Source organism: Macrotis lagotis, chromosome 2 (assembly GCF_037893015.1).
Source record: "Macrotis lagotis isolate mMagLag1 chromosome 2, bilby.v1.9.chrom.fasta, whole genome shotgun sequence".
Lineage (NCBI taxonomy): Eukaryota > Metazoa > Chordata > Mammalia > Peramelemorphia > Peramelidae > Macrotis > Macrotis lagotis.
Genome location: NC_133659.1, coordinates 275808008 through 275832906, shown reverse-complemented (window position 1 = coordinate 275832906; position 24899 = coordinate 275808008). Strand labels below are relative to the sequence as shown.

Sequence of the window (24899 nt, the reverse complement as noted above, 5' to 3'; positions counted from 1 at the left end):
GTCTTCTTGAGATGAATTTTATGGAATCTCAAAAGATGACTGGATCCACACTATTTTTCCCTCTGAATGCTTTAAAAGTCACTGTTTTTTCCCCAAATCTAGAGTCCAAGTTAGATCATGTCTGACACATTCCTTTCTTATCCATCATGAATCCAATGATGGCATGATTACTTTCTTCCAAGGTCCCCATCATTTTTTCTTGGAAAACTAGTTCCTCCTCAATAATCAGAATCATACATTTTCTACATTTCTTCTTTTATTTTCTGAAAAATGAAAGATGTCACCATAGAAGAAGAGGATCAAAGAATTTTTCTTTCTTTTCTGGAGCAATTTGCTTAATGGCACTTAAGTATTCCTATAAAATTTGTATTCTCAGTCTTTTTTTGTGTAGATTCCTTTAGAAGTCTGGGAAAAGCTTTGGACCTCCTCTTAGAATAATGTTTGTAAAATACATAAAATGAAATACACAGGATTACAAAGGAAACCAATTATGTTGAAATGCAGCTATTAAAATGTTTTAAGATAATCTAAGTGAAATGGATGAATATTTATGAAAATATAAGTTGCCCAGGTTAAATGAAGAGGAAATTAAATACCTAAATAACCCTATCTCAGAAAAAGAAATTCAACAAGCCATCATTGAACTCCCTAAAAAAAAAATCCCCAGGGCCAGATGAATTCACAAGTGAATTTTATCAGACATTTAAGGAATAATTGTTTCCCATTCTATATAAACTCTTTGGAAAAATAGATGAAGATGGAACTCTGCCTAACTCCTCCTATGCCATCATTATGGTGCTGATACCTAAACCATGAAGGGTCAAAACAGAGAAAGAAAATTATAGACTAATTTCCTAATGAATATGGATGCAAAAATCTTAAATAAAATCTTAGCAAAGTGAATACAGCAAGTTATCACTAGGGTAATATATTATGACCAAGCAGTATTTATCCTAGGAATATGGGGTTGGTTTAATATTAGGGAAAACTGTTAGTATATATCATTAACAAACCTAACAGAAATCATATGATTATCTCAATAGGTGCTGAAAAAGACTTTGACAAAATACAACACCCATTCCTACTAAAAACACTAGATAGCATAGAAATAAATGGATTGTTCCTTAGAATGATAAGCAGAATCTGTCTGAAACCATCAACAAGCATTATGCAATGGGGATAGGCTAGAGGCATTCCCAATAAGATCAGGGGTGAAACAAGGATGCCCATTATCACTATGACTATTCAATATTGCATTAGAAATGTTAGCTTCAGCAATTAGAGAAGAAAAAGAAACTGAAGGAATTAGAATTGAGAAGGAGACAAAACTTTCACTCTTTGCAGATGACATGATGGTATACCTAGAGAATCCTAAAAAAGCATCTAAAATAGAGAAACAATTAGCAACTTTAGCCAAGTCACAGGATATAAAATAAACCCTCGCAAATCCTCAGCATTTCTATATAAATTTATAGCAAGATACAGCAGCAAGAGCTAGAGAGATACTTGGGGGTCTACCTGTCAATACAGATCCAGAAACCCTATAAAAACAACTCTAAAACATTCTTCACACAAATAAAATCATATTTAAATAACTGATCAAATATCAACTGCTCATAGATAGGCTGAGCTAATATAATAAAAATGGCAATTCTACCTAAATTAATTTACTTATTTAGTGCCTTACCAGACTTCCAAAAAATTTCTTTAATGAGCTAGGAAAAATTGCAATGAAATTCATATGGAGAAACAAAAAGTCAAGAATATTCAGGGATTTAATGAAAAAAAAAGTGCAAAAGAAGGTAGCTTAGCCCTACCTGATCTAAAATTATACTATAAAGCATCTGGTATTGGTTAAAAAATAGAGTGGATCAGTGGAATAGATTAGAGGCAAAAGAGACAGCAGGAAATGATTATAGTAATCTAATGTTTGATAAACCCAAAAGAGTCTAGTTTCTGGGATAAGAACTCTCTCTTCGATAAAAACTGTTGGGAAAATTGAAAGTTAGTACAGCAGAAACTTGGATTAGACCAACATCTCACACCTTATATCAAGATAAGATCAAAATGGGTGCAGGATTTAGACATAAAAGAAATATTATAGGAAAACTATGAGATCAAGGAATAGTTTGCCAGTAAGATCTATAGAAAGGGAAGCAGTTTATGACCAAGGAAGAGATGGAGAGCACCATTAAAAACAAACTACATAATTTTGATTACATTAAAGTAAAAAGCTTTTGCAGAAAAAAACCCACTGTAGCCAAGATCAAAAGAAATGTATATCGGGAAACAATTTTTACTAGTATTTCTGACAAAGGACTTATTTCTAAAATATATAGAGAACTGAGTCAAATTTATAAAAAAATCAAGCCATTCCCCAATTCACAAATCGTCAAAGGATATGCAGAGACAGTTTACAGATGAGGAAATCAAAGCTATCCATAGTCATATGAAAAATTGTTCTACATCATTACTGATTAGAGAAATGCAAATAAAGCAGCCCTGAGGTACCATCTCACACCTATCAGATTGGCCAATGTGACCAGAAAGGACAATGATCAACTTTGGAAGGGATGTGGAAAATCTGGGACACTAATGCATTGTTGATGGAGCTGGGAACTGATCCAACCTTTCTGGAGAGCAATCTGGAATTATACCCAAAAAGCAATAAAAATGTGTATACCCTTTGATCCAGAATACCATTACTGGTTCCATATCCTGTAGAGATAATGAAAAAGGGTAAAAACATCACTTACATAAAAATATTTATAGCAGCCCTGTTTGTGGCTGCAAAGAATTAATTGGAAATTTGAGTGGAATGTCCATCAGTGACTGAACAAATTGTGGTATATGTACATTATGGAACACTATTGCTCTATTAGAAACCAAGAGAGATGGGATTTCAGAGAAGCTTGGAAGGATTTACATGAACTGATGCTGAGCAAGATGAGAGAACCAGAAGAATGTTGTACACCATAACAGCAACATGGACTTGGTGATCGACCTTAATGGACTTGCTCATTCCATCAGTACAATAATCAGGGACAATTTTAGAGCGCCTGTAATGGAGAATATCATCTGTACCAGAGAAAGAACTGTGGAGTTTGAACAAAGACCAAAGTTTATTGCCTTCAATTTTTTAAAAATGTCTTAAGTACTACAAAAAAAATGTTTTAAAAACAAGTTCCTGGACACCAGGTTTAAGTACTTTGTATAAGATGTTAATAATTTATTAACTGTGCTGCTTTTAAATAGAGAGAATTCTAGTTGATGACCAGAGAGTTGAAAGACTACTATATTATAGTTTCTTGCTACTTTGTGATCTCCTCCTAGAAGGTATCATTCATTTCTTCCTTTCACCTAGGATGGTCTGTATTGTACACCCCACAAAAATATCATTTCTTTTTGCCCTTCCAGTGACTTTTACCTCAATACTCTGGTCTGTTTTCCCCTTCACTGTATGAATTTTCTTGTATACCAGACTAAAGCCCCTTTTGTCAGAGTTACCCTCTTCCATCACTCTGTCGCAGTAGTTTTCCCCTTACCTAACTCTACATATCACTTTTTCATTTCCCTTTCATGTATTGTCTTTCACTATTAGAATGTAAACTCTTTGAAGGTAGGGCCTTTTTTTTGCTTGTGTATTTATAACCTCAGCTCTTAGCCAAGTAGAGAATTTATGTTGTCCCAAGTGGTCTTTGCCTTAGAAATTTATATAAATTAAATTAAATTAATAGTGGGCACTAAAAGTCTAGAGATAGCTTTGATCTCTTGGGTTGTATTGAAGAAATTTTATGATATTTATCTCATCATGACTCATTCATATTCATATAGAGAGCAACCTTGGAATGAAAAATGGAAGCATCTGGGCTGACTTTGGGTAAAATGAACCCTCTTGGACCTTCCAATTTTGTCTTTCTCTCATCCTCTCAACCATTTAGTGCTCTTTCTCTCCAAAAGATGAGTATAATCTCATGTTGTTTACAGCACCCTACCCAGACCTGATTTTCTTGGGCAGTGGCACAGTTACCCAGATTATTATTTACTCTTCTCATCCCTTCACATCCATCAAAACAATATCCTTAGTATGGTTATTCTAGCTAGTTATTAAGGATAATAAAAAATCTTTCCAGATTAATTCCCAATGAAGTATGTATGGTTGATGATATCTCATGATATCTCAGGGATTATTTATACTTTGAAAGAGACACATGTATTAAGTTCCCCCAAAATGGGTTTCTATGAATGGAATCTTTAGAACTGATTATAGGATCATTTGAGGAAAATTTCAGACAGCATAGTACAACTATGGTTAGAGAGATCTTCCTTGTTCTCTTATATCCATGTCAACTCACAGAACATCCCTCTTAATACTAAAAAAAAAAGTTGAAGGTCATAGGTGGGGGAGACAGAGGCAATAAAATGTAAGGGTGAAGCCCTTTCTGATGTAACTGAAATTTTCCTTATAGCGGATCTCATGCTAGAGTAGTTCAATTATATGTGAAAAAAGTTCATATATAAATATGTTTATATATGTATACATATATAAAATATATATTTATATATATGAACTTATCCTCAGTACATAGACAACTTAGCTATTTTTTTCAGAGATCTTTTCTGCATGACACTCATTTTCATAGACCAACAGGAATCTGGAAACAGTACTAGTTGATTGTCATAAGTTAGCGAGAGGTCTCTCCTCAAGGGAGGTCAACTTTGAACCAGAAGAAGTGATTGAATATGAAAGGGTGCATCTCTCTTCAACCCCTTCTTGTAGGTAACAAACCTGAGAGCTGAGGTTCTGTGAAAACAGAACTAGAAGGGCGTCTACCAATCTCAGGCAAAGGGATCTCTGCTTTTTCAGAAGGAAAATAAAAATACTCCGGTTGAAAGGACAAGACTCCTGAGTCTGAGGCTGGAGGTGGTGTGGACAATAGCTCCCCATCGATGAACAAGCCTGAGCAGAAGAGTAAATTGACTTGTCCAGTAGAGAGATTTCACGTCCAGAGAAGAACCCATCCGATGAGCTGCCTATAACTGTAACCCTGTTCTTTTATGGAAAATCAACCCTGCTTAAAAACAGGGCAACCCGTCCATCACTGAATCATTGATTCTACAATCTGAAGATCAACTCTAAGAGGACCCAGGAGAGAGATAGGACTTGAGGTCAATCCTTCAGTTTATGCTCATCTATTCCCAATGGACTCTGTATTTGTGGGAGAGTGCACCATAGGTCTTGGTGATGAATTTTTTTTAAATTTCCAATTCTATTTTTTAAAAATTTATTTAGTATTTTTCTCCAATGACATATAAAGACAATTTTTAACATTTGTTTTTAAAACTTTGAGTTCCAAATTCTCTCCCTTCCTCCCTTATTGAGGAAACAAGCCATTTGATATAGGTTAGAAATGTGTAGTCATGAAAAAATCTTACCATAAAAGTCATATTGTAAAAGAAAACATAGACCCTCCCCAAAATAAAGAAACCTCAAAAAAGTAATCGGTTTTTAGGTTTTTGCAAGACAAATGGGGTTAAGTGGCTTGCCCAAGGCCACACAGCTAGGTAATTATTAAATGTCTGAGATCAGATTTGAACTCATGTACTCCTGACTCCAGGGCTGGTGCTCTATCCACTGTGCCACCTAGCCACCCCCAAAAAAAATAGTTTAAAAAAAGTGTCAATTTTATTCAGGTCCCATCAGCTCTTTCTGGTTTTTTTTTTTTATCATAAATCCTTCAGAGTTTTCTTGAGTCACAGTATTACTGAGAAAAGCAGTCATTCACAGCTGATCATCTTACAGTATTTCTGTGACTTTTGAATAATGACTTTTGTAAGAAGTAATTAAAACTACTAGCTTATTTTTAATGGGAAACATATAGGTGAGGGCTTGTGGACTATGCTGTTAGGAGTAATCACTCATAGTATTCTGAATTATCAGTTTCCCCTCTGAGGAATCAACCTGCTAGTGCTAATTGATGATGTGAGCCCAGGGGGGCTGTTATATAAGTGAGGCCAGTCTTGTTTAAAAAATAATTATCAAAATAATCTTGAATGAGGACAAACTCTGGAGGAACAGCCTAGAAATATGTATTTCAGGATTAGGGATCTAGAACTAGAAGAGTTGAGGCTACCTGGTTCAACCTCTCTTGTTATACAGGTGAGGAAACTAAGAGTTTTAATGGCCATCAGATGGCAGACAGGATTAGAACCCAGGTCCACTTAACTCCAAAGCCAGTGTTTTGCCACTGTGCCATATTGCCTCTATTCAGAAGCACCTGTGACATTTTTCAGATCAGAGATTTGGACCATGGTACAGCTCCCTCCTCCTTTTCTACCTGCCTTTTGCCAGAAGGATGAGAAGTTTAGCTGCTCATGGATAGGTCAGAGGGAGCCAAGGGTTTCTTTTTCAAGGTTGGGCAGGCCATGCCCTTGTCCTTTCTTTTAAGGAACAAGGCAGAAGGTATGTTCCCATCAAGCATGACCAGAGTTATGCTTGCCCTTCCTTCTGTGAACTGGAAATATGAATTCCTCTTTGTTATACAATCATAAAGATCTTCTGGGATTATGATAGATTAGCCTAGGAATTGGCATCACCATCAGGGACATATGTGGAACAGGTTATGTGGAGGTAGGGATAGGAGAAGATGGATATGGCTTGGCTTTCATAGAGGTGACCCTTCAATATTTTATCAATATTATTATCATTATTACTTAACTTACATTATTATGCTTATTATTATTATTATTATTATTGAATTTTGGGGCAATGGTCTAATACATAAGGTTTGAACCTAGTGAGGTTGTGGCTAATTTTGGGGAACAGAGAAGTGAAGATGTGAACATGTGTAGAAAATAGGAATGGACATTCCTAGACTCAGGTTCTGCCCTTCCAGAAGGGGAGAGAGAGAGAGAGAGAGAGAGAGAGAGAGAGAGAGAGAGAGAGAGAGAGAGAGAGAGAGAGAGAGAGAGAGAAGAGAGAGGGAGGAGAGAGAGAGAAAGGGAGGAAAGAGGGAAAGAGGGAGGAGAGAGGGGAGAGAGACTTTAGGGAGCTCCCCAAAATGTGCAAGCTCTCTCTCTCTCTGGCTTTTTTCCCCAGACTGTTTGGGGATTCTTAATGTTCTTTTAGGCTATGGACTCCTTCATAATCTAATAAACCTACTCTCAGAAGAGTGTTTTTAAATAATTGAAGGAAATGCTCAGTTTTTCTTAGAACTTAATGAAACTAAAGATGTAATTTTTGCCCACACAAATTCATCGACCCTCTGAATTCTATCCATAGTTCTTAGGTTAAAACCCCCTGCCCTAATGTTTTGTGATGATCAACTAAGATAGATTTAGCTCTTTTCAACAATACAGTGCACAAAGACAATTCTAAAAGATTTGTGATGGAAAATGCTATTCACATCCAGAGAAAAAACAATGGAGTCTGAATTCAGAACAAAGCATCCTATTTTCACTTTTTAAAATTTGTTTTTAAAAATTTTTTCTTTTTTTTTTGTGTTTTTCCCTTCTATTCTGATTCTTCTTTCATAGCATGACTAATATGGAAATATGTTTAACATGACTGTGAATATATAAACCTATATCAGATTGCTTGCTTTCTTGGGGAGGAGGGAGGGAGAAAATGTTTCAAAAATAAATATTGAAAACTATCTACATGCAATTAGAAAAAAGTTTTTAAAATTTAACAATAAAAACGAACCCCTGCCTTAACTTTTTTGAAAAGTATCCCCTAATAATTTGAATATTCCAACTCCCTAGGAGGGATGGTTTACAAAATGAAAATAATAGAAAATAATAAATAAAAGGATATAATAATAAAATAGGGATAATAATTCCCACATTGAATTATTGTGAGAATCAAATTGCATATCCCATGTAAAATACTTTGAATGCTTTGAATTCAAGGTTTTTTTTATGACACATTACTTCTCTGTTCACTGGTAAGCATTATTTCCTATGGACTCCAAGAAGAGTTCTTCTGTTGCTCACCAATCTGTAAATAAATGACTCACGTTCACTGTATTTCCCTTAATGGGAGCTCACTTTGTGGTTTGACCAGGATAGAGTACATTGGAATTATTATCTCCCTCTGACTCTCTCAATGCACTGTGCCCATTCAATATCTAGAAAATCATATCAAGGCAGGATGGTAACACTGTACAATATTAGTCATGTCTTTGAGGCTTAGGAATAAGGCAATATGCTTTACTTGTCACTTCTATTCCTTCATATTTTTCTTTTTTCCTTTTTTAAAAAAAGATTTTATTTATTTTGAGTTTTACAATTTTTTCCTTCCTTCCATATTTTTCAACATTGATATTTTTAGTTGTGTAGTTTCAGCAAACCAAACCATAAGTCTATTCCTATTATAAAGTCATATTTATCTTCTCTGGCTCTAACATTCATGAAGAAATAACAGAGAGGCATGCTCATATCTTTTTTGTCCCTCTTACATTTTGTTTTTTTCATGATTATCATTTATTATTTTTCTTGTCTTGAGAATGATTAAACTCCATCTTGAGACACCAAGTATACGAGAGAAAAGCCAGTGAATTAATTTTTTGAGTAAAAGCAATATTATTGATCCCATTTTCCTCATTGAAGCTCAGTCTGAGCCAGCGGAGCCAACTCAGACTGACTGGTAAAAGTGGATTGTTCAATTCTAGTATGAGCATTTATATTTTGAAAATTGGTGGATGCTACCAATCTGGACTTGGTTTATTGTTTTTACTAATTGTCTAGACTTAAGAAAGTGATGGAAAGAATGTAAATAATACATTTTATTGAAATATGTGTCATGAGTATGTCTCCTTCTCAATCTCCTTTTCACACCCCTTAATAAGAGCCAGTTGTTAAATAAAACGATCCCTTTGGGTTATAGCAAACAACAAATTGACAGCAATATATTTTAAGATCATAAGGGTTCATACTGGGGGCAAATTATAGCCAGGATTAGTGACTGTTAAATCAAGAGTGATCTCTGATCAATTGTACATGTCGTGACTGTGACTAATATTAAACCATTATGATTTCCTCAAATAGATACTGCCAAATTATTGTTTTTGTCCTTCATTCTCAAGGAGGAGCATGACATCAGGAAGGTGGTGCCATGACCTACAAATGAATTAGATTTAAGTGAGGGAGGGCTGTGCAGTTATCAGCTTCACCTTCTCAGGAATCATGTGGTCTAATGGCCAGACATGAATCAAGACTCACTTTCTCCTCTGGAGCTATGTGGGTCCAGTGACCAGATATGGATAAAAAGTACTAGAAATGGCCCTCTGCTGTGAAAGATGGGAAGATCAAGAACATGACAGAATACTAGAATACTAGACAATATGGAGGAGAAGACTCTCCACCTCTTTTCTGATTCCCAGGGAAAGAGGTTGGCAGAAGTGAAGACAGACATTTCTGGGAATGGATACAATCAGAAAATCTTACTTTATGTTTCTGGATCTATGGGATAAGGCTGAGTGGTCCTCTTTGCTGAGCTCTTGGTTGAAGTTTGGATCCTGCAGGGTCCCTGGAAAGGTGGAAAGAACACTGGAGTAAGGGTCATCAGACTTGAGTATAGTCCTTACTTTGTGATTTCTTGGCTTTGATCCTTTGGGAAAGTCATTTCATCACCTTAGGTTTCAAGTTTTCTACCTGAACAATGAGTGAGTTGAAAGATATTATCTCTATCATCCTGGTTATTTCTGGTGATTTTATGGTGTTGTTTCACATATCCTAGCCTAGAATGCCACCCCTCTGCTACATGTGCCCAATATTGCATATTTTGGTTCTAGGAAAAAAAACTTTGAAGTCTGATCCTGAAATATTAATGGTTTATTAGAATCATTCAGGGATGATTTTCATCTCAAAGGATAGGAATCAGAGGTATCTGAATGAGGGACTTGGCCAACAAGATGGGAGAAAAAGAAAAGAAGGGTCAATTTAACAACCATGGGATGAACATTGCACACTCTACCCCTGCAGATGTTTTCCTCGCCATGTTGAATAATGATATAATTTTAGGCCATCATCTCATGACTCAGGAAAGAAGTGAAGGATGATATCTATAGGGATCGAGAAAGGAGATAATGCCTCCATGAAGAAAACTGCAGAAGATCCTTGGAGGTGGAGAAGTTCTGAATGATGATGAGGGTGGGAATGGAAAAGTAGAGAATAATAATAACAATAATAATAATAAATAGACTTTATATAATATTTTTAAGGTTTGCAGAACTCTTTTATACAACAACTTTAGGAGATAGATGCTATTATTATCATCTCCATTTCACAGATGAGGAAATTGAGATAAACAGGTTAAGTGATTTACCCACATGTTTGAGTCCAGAATTGACCTCATCTTCTTGACCCCCAGTTCTAGCATTCTACCCATTCTACCACATATCTGCCTCTAATGAAAAACCAAAAAAGCAACTACAGAACATCTTTGGAGGTGAAGTTCTCAGTGATGTTGATGTCCAGCCTATATGTGTGCTTGTGAGCAGTAAAAGTGAGTAGAAATAGGTCATTTGAGATGAGGGCTTCAAAGAACTGCAAAAGTGTTGGAAGATTCAATCATGTGAGTTTTGAGGTTACCAAGAAAGATGGCAGGAGAATAAATGGAGAAATCTATGAACCAGGTACTGAAGTCACTTGGGAAGTAACAGAGTATTTATAGGGTGGGGTTAGCAATTGGAAAAGGGATGGGGAGTGTGTAGTATAAGCAGATGGCATAGCTTCAAAAGAGGAGAGGTTGTGATGAATGCTAAATGAACCCTGATCTGGAAACAATGGGGAATGTACCAACACCTCCATTTTGCCTCATTGTGGAGTGATGGTGCTTGTAGGAGTAGTATCCACTAAAGAAGATTGTAAAGGTAGAGACATCACTGGAAATTCATATTTCAGGTAAGATGGAAGGAACTTTAATGTTGAATGAATCAATGGCAGAAAAGGAAGAGGATTTAGTGCATTTTCCTTATACAGGTTAAGAAAAAACATAGTAAAACAGTCTATAGAGGGGACAGAGTGAACCTGGGGAAAGGTTAAGGTTGAATTGGATAAGGTTGAGATTACAGAGAAAGATAGCAATAAGGAAAGGTATGTATCATGGCACAGGCCTACAGAGACTAGTCCACCTGTGATCTAAGGGATCTAAGGGTGATTATGCTTAAGTGACATAAACATGGAGGATGTCACTGGATTGAGCTGAGATGTGTTGAGTGGGAGAAAGACTTTTGTTAGGTTGGAAGAATTTGTAAAACAGATCATCCCCAAAGTTCAAAATGGTATGATGGTGTTTCAGGGCTGATTAGACTTAGAGGTGATGGGAACTCTTGTGGAGTAGACCAGTGGAGCAATGTAACAGAGTGGCCCTCAGTAGTTTTCTTTCCCTAGTTGCTGATCTGAGTTCTAAACCCATGTATGTTATGAACTTCCTTAAAGGTGTGATAATTAGACAATTATAAGATTGCATTATGAGAGGGGGCAACATAAGTTTTAAGCCAGGGTGAGTTTTGATCAATATCTAAGGGATACAAATAGAGTATAAATACATTATATAAAAAAGAAAAGTAGGGGCAGCTAGGTGGTGCAGTGGATAGAAGCACTGACCCTGGAGTCAGGAGTACCTGAGTTCAAATCCCACCTCAGACACTTAATAATTACCTAGCTGTGTGGCCTTAGCAAGCCACTTAACCCCATTGCCTTGCAAAAAAGAAAAAAAGAAAAAAGAGAAGTAAAAGTTTATAGAATAGCAAACATGCTAAGATTTTTAATATAGAACAACAAATTTAATATCTTTCTATTTTGTGGTGAGTAGTTTTGACAATATGAGTTATTCATATTAAATTGCTGCAGATTAAAGACTGCGGTTACTAGGAAAAGACCAATTACTGTTCATTGCAATTTATTCTTATCTGTTTAGGGAAAGTTATTCTTTTTATTTAAGAATATAGCAGGTTATAATGCAATTTTGAAAAAGTATTTAGGATAGTCTTTTATTATTTTATATATTTAATAATTTTAGTTGGAAAGGTAGTATGATTTAGTGACCGGAGAACTAGCCTTGAAATCAAGAAGTCTTGACTGGGTTCAAGTCTCACTATTGACTTGGTGACCTCGAGCAATTCACTTAGCCTTCCTAGTCAGCTCTCTCTGACTATAAATCACAGATTAGGGAACCAATCTGCATTGGTAGAAGGAGCTTCCTTACTACCAGTTCTCCAAATCAATAAAATCATTGGTGTGATCCAAAAACAACAACAAACAAAAAAACACAGCAGATTTTGACTGCTATTATGGGTGTTGTAGGTGAAGTAATTTCTGAGATAGTCTAATTCAGTGACCTCTGCTCACATGGATTCAGTGCAGACTCGGGGATCTTTCCACTCTTGTAAAGAAAGGTGTGTTCTGTGAACCAGATGCAAACCTCTCCTTGATATCTCTCCCTCTACTCTCATCCCTATATGTATTGGAGCTTAATCAGTCTTTTGAATTGAATTAAATTGATTTTTGGTATGACTCGGGATTTTTCCTCACCTTGAAGAAATGCAGGGATGATTGAGGTGAAAAGCTGAAGTGTCTACAAATGATCATGGTGGCCAGTAATCTTCAGAGTCCGTGAGATGTCTCATTTGAGCCCTGACTGATGATGAGAGTATCATAGAAGAAAAATCCAGCCTTAGACACTTAATAATTACCTAGCTGTGTGGGCTTAGTCAGGCCACTTAACTCTATCGTCTTGCAAAAACCTAAAAAAAAGTCTTTTCTTTCTCCATCATTTTATAGATCAAGAAACTGAGGCAGAAAGGGTTTAGGAACTTGCTCAGAGTCTCACAGCTAGTCCATCAAGGCTCAATTTGAACTCAAAAAGATGAGTTATCCTAACTCTAGACCTGGTGTTCTATAGATGTACATTTTGTTTCAACCTTGACTTTGCTACCAACTAAGATGATCTTGGGCAAAACTCACCTTTTCCCTAAAAAACTTAGGTCAGTAATGGCCTAGAGAATGAAGGGCTGGCTGTAGCACTCAGAAAACCTGAGTCTAAATTCTCTCTCTTTTATTTAATAGCCACAATTAAGCCACTGAACCTCTCTGGGTCTGTTTCTTTTTTTGTAAAATGAGGCCAATCATACCTGTACTAACAGGATTGTCCTTGCCAAAAAGACTATTTTATGGAGAGCTCAAACAAGGCCAATCCTCACAGGTGGTCAGAAAAAATGATACAAGGACACTGTTGAGGTCCCTCTAAGAAATTTGGTATTACAGAGGAGACCTTGGCTTCAGACTGCTCAGTGTAGTGTCCTCATCAGAGAGGGTGCTGTGCTCTGTGAGCAAGGCAGAATGGAAGCATCTTGAAGGAAACATGAGTAAATTTAGAGATTCCACCCCAGGTGTTCACATGGACTATCTGTGCCTGATCTATGGTTGAACATTCCAAGCTCATATTGTCTGAATAGGACACACCTATAACTTTGATATAGTGTTGTTGTTTTGGCCCTCTTCAATAACAAAGGCCAACAGACACCCATAAATGTAGATGTGGAATGGTATTAGTAGTAATTAGTAGTAATGTTTGATCCAGATTGCCATGTCCACTCCTTTTGGGATAAATTGATCACCGGAAGTCTCATCCCTACACTGGTTGACTCAGTTTTTGGTACTCAACACCTTCTCAATCCCTTCAGTTTCCTGAAACCCCCAGGTCTTTTTCACATAAGCTGTTTTGTTATCATGCCCCCCCCCCCCATTTCCCAAGATGATTTTGTTTTTTGGATTGTGACTTCATAACCAAGCTCTGAGTGGAAGACAATTTAGTTTTTCAAGGTTCTAGACTTTGTGGTTTGCTCAAATTTCAGTAAGAGTGGGGGCGGTTAGGTGGTGCAGTGGATAAAGCACTGGAGTCAGGAGTACCTGGGTTCAAATCTGGCTTCAGACACTTAATAAGTACCTAGCTGTGTGGCCTTGGGCAAGTCACTTAACCCCATTTGCCTTGCAAAAAACAAAAAAAATATTCAGTAAGAGTACAATGCAATTAACTCATTCAATCTCATGGCAACAGCTCATACTGACTAATATGAGATGATCTTTGAAAGGTAAGGGTAGCAGAATCTCTCTATAGTTTGTTGAACATCAAATTGGATTTTTAATGGGTATAATGAACTGGAATTATATCTCACTTGAACAGAAGCTATTTAATTTTTCTTTTCTAGGCTAAAATATTTATTTTTTAACCAAACCCTACACTAGAAGGGAAATTTCAGTTTCCTGAATAGTCATTTTTAGAGGGAGGGAAAGAGGAGAAGCCAGCATTTTAGAGCTATTTCTTAATATAAATTACTATTTTAATAGGATAGATTAACTCAGTAACTCTCCCATCAAATACTTTTTCCTCTACTGATATAAATTAAAGAGGTTTTGAAGAAGTAATGGACCTTTATTTCTCTTCTGCTAATAGGAGCATTTCTGGGCTATGTTTTGTAAATGAGTTCAAGGAATTCACAGAAAAGTTCAGCTTGGAGACCTACTTTTAGTCAACTAAATAGCAGACATTTCCATCAGAAAATCTTTGGGATAAACCAAGTTAATTTGAACTCTCCCTCTGTGGGAAGGCAGACATGACTCACGCCAGACCAGTGGTTCAAGCTGGACTGGAAAGTGAGACACTCATAAACCCAAGTTCCTATTCACAAAAGAAAGCTTACTTAGCCATAGTGTAGAAAGGATAGTTTAGTGAGGATACAGCATGGATTCTGTTAGGCAAGTGTTTCTGCCTCTGTATTTGCCCTTGAGGCAAGCCAGTGTCAAGGGAGGAACCTTTAACTCTTTCTATACTGAATCCATTAGGAAGGTATGTCTCTGACCTGAGCCTTGGTTCCCTGGTCCAATGAACTTGGGGGCTGTTTCAATAACTTTTTTTTTTAGGTTTTTGCAAGGCAAATGGGGTTAAGTGGCTTGCCCAAGGCCACATAGCTGGGTAATTATTAAGTGTCTGAAGCCGGATTTGAACTCAGGTACTCCTGACTCCAGGGCCGGTGCTCTATTCACTGTGCCACCTAGCCGCCCTCCCCAATAACTTTTAAGAAAAAACATTGGCCTAACCCATGTGGGGTAGGGTCTTAGGAAAAGTTAGCGTAGCCTTTGTGGCAAAGGATTGCAAAAAGATTACCTCAAATTCCCTTCCTTCTGTCATTAGGTTGATGTACTAACAATCAGGAAAATAGTTCAAATGATAAGAAAAAGCAAAAGGTCTGTGCAATTCACAAATAGGGACACTTGAACCCTGAATCATCAAAAGTTAGGTATAATATGGTTTCATTAGATAAAGTACCATACAAATAGAACAAATTCTCATTCAAATGTGACATCTACATAATGCCAATAACATTTATATTTCCATGTTTATAATATTTATATTATACTATTTCAATAATTAATTTTAATGCAACTCAATAATATTAAGTTCCTACTACAGGCAAAGTTCTATGAACCAAGGTAAACTAGATGTGATCCAACTGAAGATGGAAAGATTAAACATTAGCATCATGGGTCTCAGTCTTAAATGAATGAAAACTGGATGAATTTAATTCAGGTGATCATTACTGTAAATTTCAAATATTAAGATTAAAAATATAACATGAAGTTTTATTCCCTAGGATTTACCATGAAACCTATAGGTGAAGGTCATTATGGTAATGACCAGACTAAATGGAGAGAAAGATGAGTAGTTATCCAATTGTTAATCTATTTGGAGACCTATCTATGAGGTTGAGTGGCATAATCACTAGCCAAAAACTATCTTGCCTTATTCAAAGCCATCTAATGAGCTGTTATATTTAATTGGATTTGAAGTATAATGAAGGAATGCCAGGTTTTCTAGCTTCCTGATCATTTATCTTCCTGAGTTTGTAATTATCTTGACTTCTTTCCTAGTAGCAAAGGTGACTGAGAAGTGAAGACAAGCATTATCTAAAGAAATCAGACTTTTTCCAAGAATATAGCTTAAGAAACTTATTATACTTTTACACTGCATATACTACTGTGGGTAAGAATCCCTTAGAAGAAATGGGGTAGCCCCTAATAGTCAATAAAGAGGGGGGCGGAGCCAAGATAGCAACAGGAAGGGATCGAGTCTTAGGAGCTCTCTGATAAAACTCATAAGCTAAGGACTCTAACTAAACTTTTGAGAGATGGAACCCACAAAGGGACCCAGTGAGGCAGTTCTCCTATTCAAGGTAACCTGGAAAAGAGCAGAAAGGCTCTGCTCCTCGGGTAAGAGGGACGGCCCGATGGAGGGGTGGCCGGCCAGAGCAAAAGAACTTCAGCTTTCCGGAGGCAGCCCCAGGGCGCTGGGAGCCACAGCTCACAGCAGCAGGGGAGTCTCCTGAGATGCACCCCGGGCACAAAGTGGGGGAACAGCAGGGGGGGGGGGGCTCTGCCAGAGCAAGCACCTGGAACCCAGCCCTCAGGGCACACAGCTAGCAGCTTGGTCTTTCTGTAGGCCAGATCCAGAAACAGAAGCAGGCAGAGCAGGTAAGCAGGAGCCCCCAGGGCATGAGCCCATTGAGCTGAGGGAGGGGAGTGAAGAGAGACTGCAGAGCTCTGTCCTCTGCCTCTGGAACAGGACTCTGGGGCTCTGACCACATTCAGATCCTGATCACAGTCTAGGCCCCCCCACAGAACAACAGGGCCCCCCCCACCTCGGCCCCGTGGCAGAGGGGGGCGCTTATGGTCATTCACAGACCAGGAGGGAGGACAGAGCCTCACACCCTGAGACCCTTGTGGGAGTGTCCCAAAAGCTCAGGAAGCACCCCAAAACCAGGCCCAGGCTAGGAAAATGAGCAAGCAGAGAAATAACAGGAAGACTATTGAGAAATATTTTTCGAATGAGCCCAAGAAGGATCAAAATACTCAGTCTGAAGATGAGGAAGCACAAGCTCCTGCATCTAAAGACTACAAGAAAAACAGAAATTGGACTCAGGCTATGACAGAGCTCAAAAAAGGCTTTGAAAATCAAATGAGGGAGTTGGAAGAAAAACTGGGAAAAGAAAGGCGAGAGATACAGGAAAAAAAAGAAAATGAAGTCAGCAGCTTAGTCAAGGAAATCCAAAAAAATGCTGAAGAAAATAGCATGCTGAAAACCAGCTTAGGTCAAATGGATAAAACAGTTCAAAAAGTTATTGAGGAGAAGAATGCCTTAAAAAGAAAAATTGGCCAGATGGAAAAAGAGATAAGAAAACTCTCTGAGGAGAACAAATCCTTCAGACAACGAATAGAATTCAGGGAGATGGATGAATTTACCAGAAATCAGGAATCAATACTTCAAAACCAAAAAAATGAAAAAATTAGAAGAAAATGTGAAATATCTCATTGAAAAAACAACTGATATGGAAAACAGACTTAGGAAAGATAATTTAAAAATTATTGGAATACCTGAAAGTCATGATCAGGAAAAGAGCCTTGACATCATTTTCAAAGAATTACTACAGGAAAATTGCCCTGATATTCTAGAAGCAGAGGGCAAAATAGAAATGGAGAGAATCCACCGATCCCCCCAAGAAAGAGATCCCCAAAAACCAACCCCTAGGAATATTATAGCCAAGTTCCAGAACTCCCAAGTCAAAGAGAAAATATTACAAGCAGCCAGAAGGACACAGTTCAAATATTGTGGAGCTGCAGTCAGGATCACACAGGACTTAGCAGCAACTACATTGGAAGCTTGTAGGGCTTGGAATATAATATACCAAGAGGCAAAACAGCTTAGAATGCAGCCAAGAATGAACTACCCAGGAAGGCTGAATGTCCTCTTCCAGGGAAAAAGATGGACTTTCAATGAACCAGGGGAATTTCAAATATTTCTTTTGGAATGGCCAGAGCTAAACAGAAGGTTTGATCTTCAGATATAGGACTCAGGTGAAGCATGGAGATTGGAGGAGAGGGGGGAAATATGAGGGACTTAATGAGGATGAACTTCATGTATAGAAAAATGATACTGATAATATTCATATGAACCTTCTCAGTTAATAGAGCAGGTAGAGGGAGGTTTTATAGTTAAAGCACAGGGAAAGCTGAATTCGAAGATAAAATACGGTGTAAAAATGGAGTCAATAGAAGAAAAGGGAAATGGAATGGGAGAAAGAAAAAGGAGAGGGGAAATAGTCCAAGATTTTTCACATAATAAGATTTTTTTATTACAATGAGCTATTGCAATGATATGGGAGGGGGGGAGGCAAGGGGGAATGAGGGAACCTTTGCTCTCATCAGAGATGGCTAGGAGAGGAAACAGCAAATATACTCAATGGGGTATAGGCATCTGGAGTAAGAAGGAGTGGGGAGCAGTGGGAAGGGGTGGGGATGTGAATAAAGGAGGAGAGGATGGACCATGGGGGTAGAGTGATCACATATAACACATTTTCTTTTTTACTTCTTGCAAGGGGCTGGAATTGGATGGCCTGTCCGGGACCATAGGGCCAGGTGGATGCTGGGCCTAAGGGGTGGCATGGGGACTCCGGGCCTCTTGGCCTCAGGGCTGGGAATCTGTCTGCTGCACCACTCAGCTACCCTACAGCAGAGTCAGAGTGAAAGGAGAGAGAAAATATAGTATGTGGTAGTGGAGAAATAAGAAAGGAGGGAGTTGTGATCAACAATGGCAATGTTGGAAAAATATGGAAGTAACTTTTGTGATGGACTTATCATAAAGAATGTGATCCACTCGTGACAGAGTTGTTGGTGTTGGAACAAAGACTGAAGCACATTTTTTGTTATTATTATTTGGGGGAGGGTGCAGGGCAAGTGGGGCTGGGTGGCCTGCCTGGGGCCACATAGCAGGGTGATCTTTGGGTGTCTGGGGCCGGATTTGGACCCAGGTGCTCCTGGCTCAAGGGCCAATGCTCTGTCTGCCACCCAGCCACCCCTACTATTATTACTATTTTATTTTATTTTGGGTCTTTTTTTTCCTTCTTTTTGGTTTTTGCAGGGCAGTGGGGATTGGGTGGCTTGCATGTCACATGGCTGGGTGATTATTGAGTTTATGAGGCTGGATATGGACTCGGATGCTCGTGGCTCCAGGGCTGGTGCTTTGTCCATTGCGCCACCTGGCCACACCTACAATTATTAGCATTATTTTTTAAAAATTTTTTTTCTCTCCCCTTTACTTTTTTCACCCAAGCAAGTCTATCTATATTCATGGGGGGGGTATTTTGTTTACTTGTAAACAAGAATATTTTATTATTGTAAAAAAAATTTGTACAAAATGAGAATAAAAAATAAATTCTAAAAAAATTTATGAAAGAAAAAAAAAATAGTCAATAAAGAGCTGAGAAAAGAAGTCCTGGGGGTATAACCTCAAAAATGACCAAATTTTTGAATCCAAGGGTAACCATCCCACCTCACAGTAATACAAATCTATACTCCAACAACTAGTCTCTTTTTTTCTTCAGGTTTTTGCAAGGCAATGTGGTTAAGTGGCTTGCCCAAGGCCACACAGCTAGGTAATCATGAAGTGTCTGAGGTCAAATTTGAACTCAGGTACTCCTGACTCCAGGGCCAGTGCTCTACCCACTGAACCACCTAATCAACCCACCAATCACTTGTCTTAATTGATCTACTCTGTAAAGTAGGTGTTGTGGAGATCCCTGTTTTACAGTAGAGGAAACTGAGCCAAAGAAAAGTTAAGTGATTTGATCAGGGTCACTCACCTAGTCAAGTGCCTGAGGCTGGATTTAAACTCAAGTCTTCCTCACTCCCATTGCTTTATCTATTGCCTAGGCATAAGTCTTTGTTGGTTGCTGGAAATACAAAGGCAAAAATTAAAAGTCCTTATTCTCAACAATTTTAGGTCCTCTTGGGGAGATTCATAGAACATGACACAACTAGATGAAAGAAAGAAAAAAAATTCTAGTTCCTCAAACTTCTTTACTGCTTTAAATCAAAAATCTTTGTTTTCTGTGTGAGGTCAATCATCAAACATTAGATATTTATTATAAGTCATATAACATGAAAATGATGGGTTGAAAGCTGAACTCAAGAGTAATGATTATTGTGCCTATTTCTAGGGAAAATATTTGATTACATTAAGAACATCAAATACTATTTTTCTTTGTCTCATTAATGTGTATCTTATTCCTTTAACTGAACTCAGTTCCTAGGTCTTACTGGGGTTCAGGGTTCCCATGTCTGAAAGGAGTCCTGTTTCTGTGTGTGTGTATAGGGGGTAGTGGAGGGTCTAGAGTAAAGAGTCCCTTTATAGGGACTTAGCTTCTTGGGACCAATGTTGGTTTTTTGGGGTTTTTTTAGTTATACAAAATCAATACAAGGTGATTTTGATAGAGAGGGTGCTAGGAAAGGAATATTTGGGGGAGGGTTCAGGGAGCAGATCACAAAAGGCTTCATGTAGAGGGGTACAGCTTGAGCTGACTATTGAGGGAGACAGGATTCTCAGAAATAGAGGTGAGAAGGGATTGCATTCCAAGCAAGGGCACGGAAATGGGATATGGGGTTTCTTGTATAAAGAAATAGTTTGAGTGAACTGTTATAGTGATCTAAGAGGGCAGTGACTCATCAAGCTGGAAAAGAGGTAGATAGGGATTAGATTGTAAAAGACCTTATTATTTTTAATAGTATTTTATTTTTTCCCAATTACATGTAAAGACATTCATTTTTAAAGAATTTTGAGTTTCAAATTTTCTCTCTCCCTTCCTTCCCCTCTTTTTTTTAAATGGTAAGCAATGCAGGTTATAAATGTGTATTCATGTAAAATATATTTTCATAATAGTCATGTTTTTTTAAAGACTTTAAAAATAATTTTATTATGTTCTTGATAGTTATCAGCTATTAACATTTCTGTTTCCAAAGAAATAAGAGAAAAGGGGGGGTGTATATGTAAATATAATCTATAATGATAATTAAACCCATGGGATTTAATGTAGTCACCAAGGGAGAGAAAGATAGTCCACTAGTCAGAAAAATGTGATTGGAACCATCATTAATAACTGAAATAGTTATTAAAAACTGCACATGAAACCAGACTTAGTCTCTTGTTCAATTTACAGTTCTATTGGTGTCCAGAAATTCAGGATTTCTACTTGAGAACCATGCCAATCTCGACTGCTCCATTGCCTTTCATCAGCTCATCCGTGATAAATGTAAGGAAGTTGGATCCGAGAAATATCAACATGTCTACCGTTATTGATTATATTACAAAGAAGAATAAGGCTCGGAACATGAACAATCTCCAGTTCCCAAAGGAGCCAACTTGTTTTCCTAAGAATTTCCCTTTGGAAGAGAGGTAAGACCCACCACTTGAAGCTGGCTGACATTTGGGTGATAGGTGGTGGGTCACTGGGATAGTCAGTGGCAGCATGCCACAGTCAATAAAGCCCTTTTCTCTAACTTGAGGCTAAATGATGCTGGTGTTGGAGAGATACATACCTATGGAGCTTGAATATAAATAGAAACTTCAATCCACTGGTCATCACCCTTTTTATAGCATGGCACCCCAGAACTCAGAAAAAATTTCTGAGGGAGTTTAATAAAACAACAAAAAAGAAATTTGCCAATTAATTTCATTTCAATATTAATTTGAATATTAATTTGAGTTTTTACAAGCAGTAGTATAATTTCTTTTTTATAAATATCTTGTTTTCCAATTATATACAATAGTAGTTTCTACCTATCATTTTTCCATAAGGTTTTGAATTTTATGATTTTTCCCTCCATCTTCCCTCCCCCCACCCTCTCACAGAAGGCAGTCTGATAATCTTTACATTGCTTCCATGCTATACATTGATAAAAATTGAATGTGTGTTTGTGAAGGCAGCTAGATGGTGCAGTGGATAGAGCACTGACCCTGCAGTCAGGAGGACCTGAGTTCAAATTCATCCTCAGACACTTAATAATTACCTAGCTGTGTGACCTTGGGTAAGTCACTTAACTCTATTGCCTTGCAAAAGAAAAGTTGAATGTGTTGAGAGAAAAATCATATCCTTGAGGAAAAAATAAAATATTAGAGATAGCAAAATTATGTATCAATAGTTAAAAAACATTTATTAAGTTCCTTCTATGTTTCTAGGAGGGGAGTTAGGTGATATGATAGACCTTGAATCAGGAAATTTTTTCTGAATTAATTTCTGGCCTCAAACACTTAACTGTTTGTGTGATGCCGGGCAAGTCACTTAATCCTGTTTTCTCATATTTAAAATGAACTGGAGCGTAAAATGGCAAGCCACTCCAGTAGATTTGCCAAGAAAACCCTAAATGGGGTCACAAAAAGTCAGAAATAATTTAAAAATTAATGACAAATAGACAAATATTTTAAAAAGATGACTGAACAACAATATGTTTCTATGTTATGTGTTAGGGATACAAAAAAGGAAAAAGAAAAAGAAAAAAGACACTGTCCTTAAGGATCTAAAAAAATCTAATAATGGGATGAGACAAAAAAAACTGAAAAGCAGGGTTGGGGGAAGGAGGAGTAGAATATACCTGCTGGGAGATGAGAGATGTCTGAACTGAGCCCCCTCCTTATATGTAGATTGGTGTGCAGGGTCCCAGCTCCTATCAGAGAGGCAGAGAGTAGTGATGAGGTAGTCACCAAGGCTAGGAAGATAACCCTAATAATAAGCTTCCTGGAACATGATGGAGAAGTCAATCACAAAAGTCCTAGTAGGCAACCAGGTGAGAGAAGAAGAGAAGGTAGGAAAATGCATTGAAGGTAATTTTTTTAAGCTTCCCATTAAGGCATGGACTTTGAAATAAAATGAGGTTGCCATCACAGAATAAGACATTTAAAAAACTCATTGTGAACTATATTTAGAAGATAAAATTTTGATTCCATGAATATAAGTGGCATTGTGTGAGGGTGTGATTCAGATCTCTATACCAATGTTCTTTCTAAATATTCCAAGTTGTGAGAAGATGACTATGGAGTTTAGTGGAGAGAATACCAGTTTTACAGACAGAGGACCTGAGTTCAAATATTTCTTAAGCCATTATTTGTTTACCTCCTCTAAAATGAGAGTCACAAAAAGTCAGAAATAACTTAAAATGTCTGAACAAAAATAAACAAATAAAAATTTATCAGGGTAGGATTGGAGGCTTTCTAAATGCCTTTCATCTCTAAATTTACACTTCTATATAATGTAACTTGAGTTCAAATCCAAGAGATAATTACATGCTGTTGATTTTTCTCACCTGTAGAAAGGAGCTGGAAAAGAAAATGACAAACCATTCCAGTATCTTTGCCAAGAAAATCCCAAATAGGGTCAGGAATAGTCAGACATGACTCAAAAAAAATAAAAAAAAAATATAATGGGAGTCCTCCTTAAGGAAGAAACTATTAAGACTGAACCACTGAGAACATCTTAAAGCATTATAATCACGTGTAAACCATAGTTGGCCTTGGAGAGCAGCAGGTTGAGTTCTCACTGAAGAGGTACCCCCCCTCCCCTTTCATAGTCATATCTTTTTTTTCCAGTTCACCCCTCCATTGGGGACATGACTTTTCTTTCTCCAGCAAGTAATTCCTCCTCCCTTTATAGGGTCATGACTTTCTTTCAAAACTCCAACTTGCTAAAAATAAATGTAAAAAAATCTGGCCACCAGGGGTGGGAAATGGAAAGTAAATATTTCCTGTATTTTACACACTTACAGATTTAGTCTTATCTGTTTGGTTTGCATCTCAGCAGGGATCTGGCCCCCAAATATTATTCTCTTTCTCTGCCAAACTCTCTAAAATCTCTGTTAAATATATTAATTGGAAACCACCACCCCCAGCCAATTTTTACTGGCAAGAAGCCAAATTGGGTTTATAAAATCTCAGTGATTTAAATCTACTCCCTGACCACATTGATTCAGTCTCTTTGCCCACTCTCACTGCTTAGATTCATGTAAGTGGAATTGGCACAAATTCAAATAACTATTCTGTCTGTCTTTTAATAAATTCTAAAGTACATACTGAGAAAGAAACCTACTACCTTGGAAGGGATATCTGATTCCAATGTGGTCCTGCCATCTGCAGCTATAAGGGGAGAGTGGTAGAAGAAAGACAGTAATTGGCTTCCATTTATCATCCTTTTCATTAGGAAGTAGGAAAAGCAAGTTAGCAACTGAGATGAAAAAAGGGAAGGGGATCCCAGACTCCAAGAGAGAATAAGAAGAGAATTTTCAAGTCTCCAACCCTACAACCCTCTAAACCAAACAAAGCTCATTCTTGCACCTCCAATGAGCATTGACAAAACTTGAAATGTCTGTCCCCAGTTTTCCTGAGCTGCTGCTCCTGTTCCATTAGCTCTGGGGAGAGGTGAACTGGTTGGACCCACAGCTACATAAAAGTTCAGCATAAAGATTACTGGGATACTCCAATCTCTTCCATTCTCTACCCACTTTCCAGGTCAATTCCTTTCCACCTGGGAGTGGAATTTCAACATAATTCACTTCTCATTTGCTCTACTGACCACATTACATTTGTTTTTTCCTTGCTTGCCCCAGGTATTGGTGTTCATTCTTCTCCATCGTTTCAGTTGTAGCCCCTCTATTCTTCCCCAACCTACCTTAGACTGAGAGGGCTGGTCTCTCTCCTACCATTCCTTTGGTTTGACTGAGTAATGGATGCTGGAATTTTCTGCCTGACTGATGGCATGATTCACACCACCTTATTACCAATATATGATTTCACCCCCCATTCCTCTTATCTTCTCATCTTATTTTACCTACATTAATTGTGTTGCTGCAAAAATTTTCAATTTCATGTAATTGAAAGGATCTATTTTAAAAGGCAACTCTTTAAGATAGTAGTAATTACTCAACTGAAAATTGTTGTTCATGATGATGACCCAAAGCTTGACTGATGACTTTGGAGACACCAGATGAAGGGGATGCGCTGTACTTTATAGATGTGATAT

General features: G+C 37.6%; 1 protein-coding gene across 1 annotated transcript in view; it reads left to right on the top strand.

Moving 5' to 3' along the window:
• Nucleotides 1-24899, top strand: part of LOC141511704 (uncharacterized) — a 56703-nt gene that overhangs the window by 9864 nt on the left and 21940 nt on the right. The window contains exon 2 of the mRNA XM_074220783.1: nt 21051-21286. Within this exon, the coding sequence (XP_074076884.1) occupies nt 21093-21286 (194 nt within the window). The 5' untranslated portion in view covers nt 21051-21092. The remainder of the gene's footprint in view (nt 1-21050; nt 21287-24899) is intronic.